The sequence below is a fragment of the Mastacembelus armatus genome, chromosome 16 (genome assembly GCF_900324485.2).
Source record: "Mastacembelus armatus chromosome 16, fMasArm1.2, whole genome shotgun sequence".
In the NCBI taxonomy this organism is placed as follows: Eukaryota; Metazoa; Chordata; class Actinopteri; order Synbranchiformes; family Mastacembelidae; genus Mastacembelus; species Mastacembelus armatus.
Genome location: NC_046648.1, coordinates 9,910,602 through 9,924,215, shown reverse-complemented (window position 1 = coordinate 9,924,215; position 13,614 = coordinate 9,910,602). Strand labels below are relative to the sequence as shown.

Genomic DNA, 13,614 nt, shown 5'->3' with positions numbered 1-13,614 from the left:
TTACCTTTCCTGAAATTGAGCGGATATGTTTTCATGTTGATGTACATCTGTTTTGACAGGCACATGCACACACAGGGTCATGATCAAGCACCTTTTATTTTTCCATCTGACTTGATAAAAGCCCTTTTGTCAGGACAACGGTTTTCTTATTTTCAGTTTTACATTTTGGTTTTTTTTTTAAACAGTTTTTAAAAGTGTACTGTCTCTATGCCAACAACTGCATTTGAGTCCCTGCCCATCCCTCTTTGCCTTCCCTGTTGCCGCAGAAACCACTGCCCAGAAACCTCGGAGCAGCATCCACATCCCTGACCTGGCTGTGTTCACTGGTGAAAGAAAGGTAATGATAATGTGCTCTAAGACTTCCTTCTAATTCTTGCTTACACTGTTTGAAAGGAGAACAGCCTTGCTAGAGATGTTTTCTACTTATTGAAATTGAACATACTCACAGACAAACAATGCACTGAAATTATGAACGAAGCATAAAATAAATCCAAATTCATTCTTTGGCCATATGGAGGGGTGAACAGGAATGAGTACTGCCCTGGCAGCCAATGCCGGGGAACCCCAGAAGCACAACAAGATGTTGTTTTACGTCATCTTGTAAAATGAAACCACCTCTGTCAGATTTAATGGTATTTCTTCTAACATCCATCAGAAACAGCATAGACCAAGCAGCTGAGTGTGTAAATGCTGTGGATGGACTACTCACTCTTTGCAGGCACTGGAGACGTGGGCCGGTACAGTGTATTTACAGTCCATGATCATGGTGAGGGTCTCGCTGTCATTAGCTTCCTGGAAGGGTGGTTGGCCACACACCAACATGAACAGGATCACACCAAGACTCCAGATATCTGAACAAGAGGAAGAAACAAAAAAGCATTACATAAATGCAGGTGTATGACGCAATACAGTATGAAACCCAATGACAATATTACAAACAGTTCAGTTAAGTGAACACGGAACAGTCAAACACTGTTTGATGGGTGCAAACACCCATTCTGATGTGGGCCATAATCTCCTTTTTCCGTGATGGGGAGACTTCTAAGTTAAGCTGATCCAGCTGTGCAGCCATCATCATTAATTGACGTCACTTCAGATGATGCTTGAGTGGGAAGGACGTCTCATTGTACAAATATGTTTTTCCTCAGTACCTCTGTCTGTTAATGTCTTCAGAATGGTTGACTATAATGGAAAAGACTTCAAGGGATGGAAAACATGGAGATAATTAGGGGAAGTGGGATGTGCTCAGAGTCAGGCAAACAACATGGCTGGAGGGAAGTGTGAGTCTGCAGTAATCTGCAGAATCTGGAGTAAATGCCAGAGCGTTACTGTCCCCATCTCCTTCCTCCCATGACATTTTAACCCGTGCTTAAACTTAATCCTGTGCTCTCATAACTGTCGTCCACAGGAAGAGTGGACATTAGCTGTGCACAAAGTGTGAATGCTGTTATGTACAGCATGATCATGCATTGTATGTGTTAACAGTGTATCTCTGTGTACATGTGTGCTTATTCAAAATTGTGCACTAGCAGGTTGCATCTGAGGAAGCAAGCTGTCAGCATGCAAAAGCACTGGGCCATGCAACCAAAACACATGGATGAACTACCCTCACTCCAGTAGTGTGAACACTGGTAACAGAACTAACAGCTGCAGGGTGAGAAGTAGCCAGAAGCCTGGAGCTAGGCTGGTAAAGTAGCTATATCATCACACACAAATGCTTGTGAATGAGTATGAACACCTTCATCATCAGTCTCCTGTACAGCAGAGGAGATTGAAGACTGCTTGTCTATGTAGAGATTTCACTCAGGCTGGAGGATAAGACATTACAGAAGTTCCAGTCAAATACTGGCAGCTCTGAAGTAATTATCATGATTAGAATTTTGAAGTGATTTCCTAATTAAGTTCAGATGCCAGTAATATTGGCAAAAAATGCCAGATTTTAAAAAAAAAAAATCTCACCCAGAAAACATCTATGTTCCAGAAACGTTTCACACTGTTTATCAAATGATTTTAGCTCCAAGCGAAGCCTTGAGTTACTGTAGCAACCTCATAACAGTGATGCATTCTGAATTGGACAGTCTATCTTTAGACATGACTTTGCTGGGTTAGTATTAGCATTGCAGGACTTGGCTTTAGGCTAAGGAGTTCTGGGTATAATTAAACCAAGTGATCACAGAAAGGGAACAAAATAAGCTGCCCTTCAGCTCATATACTTTGAGGGAAAGCTCAGCTGACAGAAGTAGATAGAATTTGTTTTGGTTTGGACTTTAATACCCTCCAACAGTCTCAAATTTAATCTTGGGGCACACCTGTGCTCTACAAACATGTCTGACCACATTACTGCCGCTGGTCTACCGAGCCATCCTTGGCTCTGATCCAGCTCTGAGTGGCACTCTCCCCCTGTCTGTCACAGCCACCAGGGTCACGGTCTCTGCTACAGTACATCAAGCACAGCTGGAGGGTCCCTGAGGCATGTTTTAAACCAATTCCATTTACCCATGTTCACTCAGTGGTAAGTAAAATAACAAGACAATATAAACACTGGACACAGCGTGCATATGGAAGCAGCTGCAACAGAGAGTGGCCCACATTTACTTTGCTTTATTAGAGTCCTCACAAGCCAAGCCTAGGCTATGGAGCAGGATAATTCCTGTTTTCCAGATGGCATTTGTTCTAACAAAAAGAAAGGGTGAGAGGCATTACTAACACTGAGCTACTGATTAACAAATGGAGTGTTAGAGGGGGAACAGAGGCATGTGATGCTTCTTGTCTAAAGATGAAATGTCTGAATAACGGCTGTTAGTGAATACAACCAAGCATTTTATTTCACGCAAATATTTCCAGGTGTTCACTGAGATCAACATTGCTGCATCTGCATTAGGGACAAGCTAAAACAGGCACGGCTCTTCTCCAGCCTGCACTGATGTCTCCTCTCCTGCTGAAATATTAACCCACAGGAATGTAGAGAAATGTTAGCTCAGTGTGACGTCAGTGTAGCAGCTCAACGTTCACCGCACTAATTAGGTCTCCTCTACGTGTTGACAAACACAAGATCCGGCAACGCTTCTGTTCTCACAGCGAGGGAGGCTGCAGCCCGGCATGTGCATGCGCGTGTGTGTCACCTAGAATAAAATTCCCTTGAAATGTCATGGATCATGGTCTTGATGTACTAGTTAGACAGCTAGGTACAAATGTGCTCTGTAAGGACTACTTTAAAACTGTCCTTCAGGATTAAATGTGAACTCCATCTCACAGTGGGAGCTTTGCTTAGCCCTGAAGGTTGGGTTCCCTCCAACAGGTGTAAAAAAGATGCAAAACAAAAAAGTATACAAGTAAGTCCACTGCAACTATTCTGCTGCAGTGGTGTAACGCTTTAATTATCCTGCACCACATTAGTACACTTTAGAAGGGACCTCCACCAATCAGTTCCAGAGGTGTGGAGGAGTGCTATTGCATATGTGCAAAGTGTTGGTTAAGGCCTTTTTTTTGTCTCCAGAAGGACTGCGTGAAGTCTGATAAATGGTCGTAAGTCATCGTTCAAAACCGAAACAAATATGGAGGTTTCATGTTCGAAAGAAGCAAGCTCCTCATCTCTGCTAGTGACAGCAGGCAAGATTAGAGACGACTAGCATAACAAACCTGACTGACGAAAGATTCAGAAGACGTCTGACGTCTTTTAACATGTATACAAATATAACTTTATCAACTGAAGAGTACAATGGAAGTGATGACCAAGTTATAATTTACAAATACAAGTTGTCCTACTGTATTCATGCCAAAAATGCATCTTCCAAAGGTGTGAAATAGAGTGATGTTAGAACTAAAAACTAGATAACTTTCACTGTCTGCTTTTCTGTTCTGATGTAACAACAAATAACCAATAATCTAAACTGAACAGTCAAGCTTTGGTCCTTGAGCACTTTCATAAAGGTAGGCTTTAGCACCGTGGATATCTAAGTGTAGTACAGTGGGTACGGAAAGTATTCAAACCCCTTTAAATTTTTCACTCTTTGTGTCATTGCAGCCATTTGCCAAAATCAAAAAAGTTCGGTTTATTTCTCATTAATGTACACTCAGCACCGCATCTTGACAGAAAAAAACAGAAATGTAGAAATTTTTGCAAATTTATTAAAAAAGAAAAACTGAAATATCACATGGTCATAAGTATGTGGAATAAAATCTAGCCAGTCTCATGTAGGCTATTCTGTAGGAAACAGCAAGGAGAAAAACAAATGTTCCAATGGAAAGGTATCAGCACCAATACAAATATTATTAGGCAACAATTCCACATCAAATAAAGTATATTAACCAAGGTCAATAAAGAATTCAAAGCTGTACTATAGATGTTTTTCGCTTTCAATACAAAGTTAAAATCATTTAATCTCATTTGCCAGACTATTACAGCTTTCATATCTTCATATAGAGCCATGGCAGCCATTGCCTGAAACACAAGTAGTATATGGCATTACATCAATAACTAGAAAGTGCAAAAACACAGGGTGAAAAATATAGATCTGAGACTAATCACTTTAATATCAAGGTTGATATGAAAAGATAAAAAAATAAATTGTCCTTCACAGCTTTTATGCAGACGTGCCTTACCAAGGAAAACCTGTCTGAAAACTAAACATTTGCTATGTGTTTAATTCAGCAAATTCTTTGAAAGACATAGCTCTTATGTTATTAGCTGTCACAAGTTTGCTAACAATAAAAACACTGATTTTTCTCACCTTTAAAGATTTATGGGGTTCAACAACCTGGATATTTAATGGAAGTATAAATATAAATGTTATCAACTTTGAACTCCTTTGTGTTTGAAAAAATTCTCTTGCACAATAAATATGATTCTCATCTCCTGCTCTCAGCTGCCATCTTTATGTCTTTTTATATATTACTGGGCACAAGATGCCTGGATGTCTGGATGTCTGGCTACCACCGAACTCCAGCAAGGACAACAAAATAGAAATCAATTCCTTAAAAGGATCTAAGTCATGGTAGAGCCATTAACTGAGCCTGTATGCTTTGGATTTCATTACAATCCTCCTTTTCAGGTGGTCTTCCTGTATTCTCTCAGTGCTCAGACCTCCAACTGGCACTAATAACCAGTACCAGAAGCAAGTACAAGTTTGCTTGCACTTTACACCACGTGTGCGCAACAAAGAAAGGGAACAATTTCACACAAGGAAATTGCACTTTTCCCAAAAAAAGAAAGATAAAAGAAACAAGGCATCGACATTGTGTCGTGCCAGACTAGCATATGGGCTAATCGAAGATATTTAATGGATTCTAAAATATAATCAAGCACAAAATTTCTTTAAAAGCTTGGTAGTTACAGAAAATGTGTAAGTTACTGAGTTTTAACAGTGGAACAGCTGAAAAACAAGGCACACCTGAGGCAAATGCACAGGCTAAAAAGACTATTACATAAATGATGTTATTTGTAGTCAGATGGAGTGGAGAGAGCACTTCGGGTGACATCTGCAGATCTACTCAACATCTCTCTCTGTCACATACAGACCTGCTGCAGTTCCAGTTCTACTCTACAAATACTCTAGGATCCCAGACAATGCTACCCACACTTTCAGTTACGTGACATGTAGCAAGCACTTATTGGTGGTGACATCAGCTTTATTATCAAATACTGTGCCACGTCTTTTCTTTAACAATTTCTTAATTGTTGGCTCATTAAAATGCCGGAAAATGCCAAAAAAATGGTTATAGTTAGACAAACCCCAAGGTGATGTCTACTGACTGAAGTTTAAAAACTGAAGGCATGGCTGAGAAAATATCCTAGAGAAGTCAAACAGTGAACAGTGCTGCAGTACAAACCTACCCCGCAGTAGGTCACAGATCCTTAGTTCAGATCCAGAGTGATTGAACATGTAATTTATTAACTCATAAATTGCATTCAACTCTTTAGCTCCTCATAATGTTAGCTACTTTCAACCTAGTCATATCTGCAACTGAGCTCAATTAGTCCATAATTAAGCCATGTTTTTAACTACTACTTAGGAAATCTAAATTCAGACATGCACAAGACAAGAGTAAGCAGGGCTCAGTGCCAGAAAAACACAATTACAGAGCTTTTTTCCAAAAATTTCTTCCTTTGACTAGTTGAAAGTCAGAATCTCACACCATGCAGTAGTTAGAAAGCCTCTCTGAAGAGTCATTACTGCACTGCTGGCTTGTTTGAAGCTTCAGTCACATGCCTGTCTTCAATCTGCACATCAAAATATGAGGATTGCATGACACTTTTGAGTCTTTGTAGTCTGATGTTTCATCAAAAAAATGGTGAAAGGCCATTAAAGACTCTCTATGTTACACTTATGTTGACAAAAAAAAAAAAGATCAGAGCATGTCTATTTAGTTTGAAAAATTAGTGGTAGAAAATACGGCTTTGTGATATGGGAAAAAATACTTGGAATTTTTTTCACATCAGTTGATATCAGTACATACTGAAATAAACTAAAGCACTATTTCAGTCAAACAAAGGTTCTTTTTTACTCCAAAATGACATGTAAAGATATAAGGTTATTTTTGATTTAAATATTTATTTTCTTCTGAAACTTGAACATGGCAAACATAGTACATTATACAACTGTATTTCAAATAAATAAAATAGTATTCTTTATTCTGAACTGTCAAAAGCACTAAGGAGAACTTATATGTTAACTAAAATATTAAAGCTTTCATGTTTTACACAAGAACAGAAACTAAATTCTTTGGTCACTGCCAAATAAATAAACTAGGTCTATTGTTGTGCAGCAAGTGTCACTCTTGTTTTAAGGAACCACCAACATTTGCTTGGGTCTGGGACTATGTAGTCTTGCATTTTATTTGCTCTAGAGGATGGCACTGCTTTAGGTGTTAAAAAAAGGTCAGTAGTATTACCTGTTTTTTATGGAACATTTGTATATTATTGTCAAATACCTGCCTATGTTTTGCAGTGCATGCTACTCTGCTTCTTGTCGGACTTTCAATATCCAAAATATCTCCACACTACTAGTCCTCAGACCCTTGTTCTTAGCAATACTCAGGACTGTGTCTGTGTGGGAGTTTTCATCACCGCCAACATTTTTGGTTCTCTTCATCTTCTCTTTAATCAGGCCCCAATCCTGACGTACTGGCTTAGACAGCGAGAGCAGCCCAAACATTAGCATGTGAGCTGCTGCTGGCTGCTCCTCCACACTCCGTGCTGTGCGCGTCAACTCTAACGCTTTTCCAGCCACATGATTGGTTCACGACGGCACTATTTTCATCATTGGCTGTTTGTGCTTTCTGTCAAAACACTGATGGAACGAGTTGTTAGAGCAAAGTTATATCACAAGTGGGTGGTAACCATAAATGTGTTAAACTTGTGCCTCGCTGCTCAGTCTTATATTTCTGCTGCGTGATTGGCTGGAAGACTTGTCCACATCAAATAAAAAAATGGCCAAATATTATTATCGAGGTCGACGTTAATCCCATTGCGATGCAACATAAAATTAGATATTTGGCACAGCCCTAGTTGAAAATGTCACATTGGAAAGATAAAGACGGTTTTGTTCGGTGTTAAACTAGATAAAACGCAGACTATACACCTTAATTCCAGTGGTAATTAATTACATCCTGTTCAGAGCTTCCGCTCAACATGTTTAGTTCACTTTGCACTCTTACTCTCATCTGGCACTGCTTCTGATTATGTTAGCTTACTGTAACATCCAAAGCACATTGTAGTAAATATAGACCAATTAATCATTCTGACACTTAAATAATGCTACAAATGCAGAAAGACAATTAGTGAGTGACACCCCAAAGAATGCTGGTTATGATCAACCAGACCTAACCCCAGGCTTGCAAGAAGACAAAAATAAACAGACAGAGAGACTAGGCAGACATTCCATAGCTCTCCCATAGTGCCAGCACTTTTCTGTGGAGGGTTATGAGAGAATTTTTTCCTGCGTGATTCCAAATGTTAATTGTATCACTGGGGCATATTTCACCTCTTCACCCTGCCAGTGAGAGAAAGAACAACAGCTGCTGAAAGGAACCAATGGCACACAAGAGGAGCCAGGATAATTTGGTGCAGACAGCACACGAGTCCATCGCAGGATGTTTGGGCAGAAAAGTATAGAAAAACAATAAATATATTTGTGTATAACATTTCTGTGCACATGTGGCATTAGTGCGTGCGAGTGACAGAGCGAGAGATGGAAAGATAGGCGAAGACAGACAGGGAAAAGAGAAGTATACTGGCTCTCGGGGATGAGCTGCTGTTGCTGAATATGAATGAGAGCCAGTCCTGCAGAATAAAGTGCAGCTCTCTCCTTGGTATCTCTTGCTTTATGCTGTCTTATATTAGCATGATGGTTTCTCATTCTTGAACTACTAATATTGCATTTGTTGTCTATGACTTATATAGAATTACAAAAACCAAAGGTGGAAAGTAACTTAGTACATTTAGTCAAGTACTTAAGTACAATTTCAAAGGAGTACTTGTACTCTACTTGATTACATGTTAATCCTGTTTACTTCTCTGTCATTATTGACCTTATAAAAACAGCAAAAAAATTCCCATGAATTTGTCCTTATGTCTACTATTATTTGCCAATATAAAAACTTTCACTACATTGTTTGGTTCTAGAAATGTGATTCTTTCAGCAATTAGAAAAGAGATAAAATTCATTCATATTAGTTATGGTTTGGAAGTTAAATCTGGGTTATGGAATTATAAACAATTTTAGACCCTCTTGTGACCTGCTGCACTGTGTAAGCCAACTACATATACTGGTGTCATAAAGAGGTCAAAGAGCTTGACCCTGCAGTGACCTGCAGCATTTACAATCCTCTCTCTCTCTCTCTCTCTCACTCACACAAACAAACAAGCACACACATTTTCTGTAGACTTGCCCTAAACCTTAACCTAAAACCTAACCTCACCCTAACTTTAAACCAAGCTGTCTTTTTAAAATTCAATGATTTACATGGTGGGGACCTGCCTTTGGTCCTCACGAGGAAGCCAAGTCTCCACGCCAATGTGTAAACAGGTTGCTGTCCCCAGAATGTAAGAAAAACACACACGTGCACACACAAATCCACATAAATATGACATCTCTTTAAGTTAGAACCTCAACAGTTACTATTAATACTTGTAATGCTACATCTCTTAAGTGGTGCTATCAAATTATTTGTGTATGTTCAAAATTGCCTCTTGTGTTAGTCTGCATTTGTAGATATGTGCCTAGGTCTGACCAAAGCCAGTGATGGAGAGGAATGGGCAGCAGAGGCAGACACCCGCAGGGCCCACAGAAGTACTACCTCACACCTGGCTCACTTATATTCACAACACCTGTTACCATAGCAACCCTTGCTCCCCATCTCAAATTAGAGAATGAAACATGCTACTGTCAGGCCCTCTAGCAAATCTGTCCACACTCACACACATAATAACATAGCAGGCTTAGACATCAATGTTTGTAGACAGTATTTCAGTCTCAGTGACAAAGTCAAGAATGTAAACCTACAATTATATTACATTTACATTTTAAGTGTTATGTTCCCAAGTGATTTTCAAACAGAGGTCTAAATTCATATTCATACCAACAATAAAGGCAGTCCGTAATTACTATGACTTTACTCTGCTTATATAAAATTGGAAACTATGAAAAGAATATATAATAAAACCTTCTGCATTTCTATCTTAACCTCGACCCTAACACTTCTTTCCTCTCTCCTCATTTATGTCCCCTGCTCAACCCTGGTAATGCTCCTGTATGCATCCTATCCTTGTATATGTCCATCTTTCTCTGCAAACCTACACCTCAGTCCACTTCATTTCTTTTTCCCAAGCTACTATCCAGGCATGCTGCACCATATCATACCACTTTTCACACCAGCCAAGTCTCACCTTTATATTCTTCAACCTTTGTATATTCTCCATAGTCATCTCATCAATAATGCTACTGCCATCTGCATTCAATCAACACTTTTTTCAACTCTTCCTAAATATGTAAAGTTGGTGTTGAAGGCCACCATGTTCCACTTGTGTTTCTTGTTCCAGTCCCCTTCCCAATCCATACACATCCTCTCGTCCTACGCATCTCTATTCGAGTAGCACTATGATGTTTTAATTAGTGACTCTGGGATTTGTCTCTTAGCATCTTTTTCTTCTCCTGTTCTGCATTCAGGCATTTTGCTCAGATAAACAACATTGCAACTCGAAATGACAGCAGCCACAATAGCAATAATGGGACTGTGTTGAGGAGCTGAACCAGATCAGCACTGAGATACATTGCACTTGTAATTAATAGTTTTAAATAGTTTACTGTGGCTTTTCTGAGCGCTAGCAGTAAAATGATCAAGGCCCAGGATTAAAAATAGCCTTCTTCATTCATTCACTTCACAATATTTCACTTGTGAGCAGTGAATTCTCATGGATGATGCACAAGAGTAAATTTTACATACATAAAATGCAACACATTGTATTGTGGAAAAGAGTAGTGAATGAATGCATGGAGAATGCAGCAATGTGGTTCACTGGTGGTGAATTAATTAAAACAGGTCGTGGATTCATAGACATTACAAAGAGAAAAAAATCATTCATACTCTCTATATGATTTGTGTGGAAAATATCCAACAAAAACGTGAAAGTCACAGGCCTTTAGGTAACCTGGTTACTCAGAGAAATCAGGTTATTGGGAGAATGGGTTTCGATGTGCTGTAGTAACTTGATTACTATAAATCCACATATATGTACATGCAGCAGAACAGTAATTCAATTACTCCTCTATCCAGACAATTTTGGTGGCAGACAGAACAGCACTCCTTTTCAGAGTAAACGGTCTTAATTTAACCAATACTAAAATCTTCAATGGTGGAAAACAGTTCATTTATAACCTTTTCAAGATGGCGCCGCGGATGGCTGCCTCGGTCTGGAGCTCTCCAGTTGTTTTGTTATTTTTGTTAGTTTGTCCTGCACTTTGTTTCTGTAACTTATTAAGTTTCACTCGGGCTGAACTGCTAAGCATTCGGCAGCACTCCCAGGATATTTTTCCTCCAATTTTTGCACATTCGGACGTTTTGTGGAGCGTTTTAGCTGGCGGAGCAGCTGCGCTTCTCAGAAAGCGCAAACGCGGGAAGCGCGCTGGTGCGCTGGTGAAACTTCGTCAGCGCGGCCTCAGGACAGCGCTGCCCAGCATACACCTGGCGAATCTCCGCTCGCTACCCAACAAGATGGACGAAATACACCTGCTTATCCGGATAAACAAGGACTTTTCGAACTCTGCTGCTCTGTGTTTCACGGAGACCTGGCTTAATGGAGCCATACCGGACAGCGCGCTCCATCTGCCCGGATTCCAGCTGATCAGAGCGGACCGCAACTCAGACGCAACGGGGAAATCGCGCGGTGGTGGGACATGCTTTTACATCAATGAGAGGTGGTGTACAGATGCAACAGTGTTGAAGAAGATCTGCTGTCCTGACCTGGAAGCACTTTTCATTAACTGTAAACCCTTCTACTCACCGCGGGAGTTTTCCTCGTGCGTTCTGGTCAGTGTTTACATTCCCCCGCAAGCGCGCGTGTGCGACGCGCTGCATCAGCTGGCTGAGGAGATCGCAAACACGGAGCAGCAACACCCGGACTCTGTTTTTATCATCCTCGGAGACTTTAATAAAGCACACTTGAGCCACGAACTGCCCAAATTCAAGCAGCACATCAAGTGCCCCACCAGGGAGGGCAATATTCTGGACCACTGCTACACCACAATAAAGGATGCATATCACGCCGTCCCCAGAGCAGCTTTAGGACTCTCTGACCACTGTCTGGTCCACCTCATACCAACATACAGGCAAAAGCTTAAATCTGCTAAGCCTGTAGTGAGAACTGTCAAGAGATGGACCAGGGAAACAGAGCAGGAGCTACAGGCCTGCTTTGAATGCACTGACTGGAGTGTTTTTCAAGCTGCTGCCACAAACCTGGATGAACTCACGGACTCTGTTACATCTTACATCAGTTTCTGTGAGGACATGTGCATTCCCACCCGGACCTTCTTAACATACAACAACGACAAACCATGGTTCTCTGGAAAACTCAGACAGCTTCGTAAAGCCAAAGGAGATGCCTACAGAAGTGGTGATCGGGTCTTGTATAATCAGGCCAGGAACACACTGAATAAGGAGATCAGAGCAGCTAAGAGGAGCTACTCCAAAAAGCTGGAAAACCAGTTTACAGCTAACGACTCTGCTTCAGTGTGGAGAGGCCTGAGGACAATAACCAACTATAGGACTCCATCCTCCTCCTCAATAGGCAATCAAACGCTGGTGAACGATCTGAATGAGTTTTATTGCAGATTTGAATCACCCCCCACCCGCTCTGATTGTCCTCCAGAGCAACCATTAACACCTCCATCCATCAACCCCCTCTCCCCCGCTCTGATACTTCAGACCAGTGTGGACGATGTGTGTCGGCTCTTCAGGAAGCAGAAGAGAAGGAAAGCACCAGGACCAGATGGGGTTTCACCATCATGCCTCAGAACCTGTGCTGACCAGCTGGCTCCCATCTTCTCTCTGATCTTCAACAGATCACTGGAGCTGTGTGAAGTCCCTGCATGCTTCAAACGCTCCACCATCATTCCCATCCCCAAGAAGCCAAAAATCACAGGACTCAACGACTACAGACCAGTGGCTCTGACATCCGTGGTCATGAAGTCCTTTGAAAGACTGGTGTTGGCCCATCTGAAGAACGTCACTGGACCCTTCCTGGACCCCCTGCAGTTTGCCTACCGATCCAATCGGTCCGTGGATGATGCAGTCAATATGGGGCTGCACTACATCCTGCAACATCTGGACAAACCAGGGACTTATGTAAGGATTCTGTTTGTGGACTTCAGCTCAGCATTCAACACCATCATCCCATCACTCCTCCAGAATAAACTCTCCCAGCTCTCTGTTCCTGACTCCACCTGTCAGTGGATTACAAGCTTCCTGACGGATAGGCAACAGCTAGTGAGGATGGGGAAATTTACTTCTGGCTCCCGCATCACCAGCACCGGCGCCCCCCAGGGGTGTGTTCTCTCCCCACTGCTCTTCTCCCTCTACACAAACGACTGCACCTCCTGTGACTCCTCTGTGAAACTCCTGAAGTTTGCAGATGACACCACTGTCATTGGTCTCATCCAGGACGGTGAAGAGTCTGCATACAGACAGGAGGTGGAGCAGCTGGCTCGCTGGTGCAGTCACAACAACTTGGAGCTAAACACGCTCAAAACAGTGGAGATGGTTGTGGACTTCAGGAGAAATGCCCCCACCCACCCCCCTCTCACCATTATGAACAGCACTGTGGCACTAGTGGAGTCATTCAGGTTCCTGGGCACCACCATCTCTCAGGACCTGAAGTGGAACTTCCACATCGACTCCATCACGAAGAAGGCCCAGCAGAGGTTGTACTTCCTGCGCCAGCTGAAGAAGTTCAACCTTCCACAGACGCTGCTGACCCAGTTCTACTCAGCGGTCATCGAGTCGGTCCTGTGCTCCTCCATCACTGTCTGGTTTAGTTCTGCCTCTAAATCAGACATCCGAAGACTTCAGAGGACAGTCCGGACCGCTGAGAAGATCATCGGTGTTACCCTACCCACCCTC

At 41.7% G+C, this 13,614-nt stretch overlaps 1 protein-coding gene across 2 annotated transcripts in view; it reads right to left on the bottom strand.

Moving 5' to 3' along the window:
* The window catches only part of snrka (SNF related kinase a), a 41,954-nt gene that overhangs the window by 18,413 nt on the left and 9,927 nt on the right, over positions 1-13,614 (bottom strand). For both annotated transcript variants that reach the window (XM_026293761.1, XM_026293762.1), the window contains exon 3: positions 710-851. In XM_026293761.1, the coding sequence (XP_026149546.1) occupies positions 710-851 (142 nt within the window). The remainder of the gene's footprint in view (positions 1-709; positions 852-13,614) is intronic.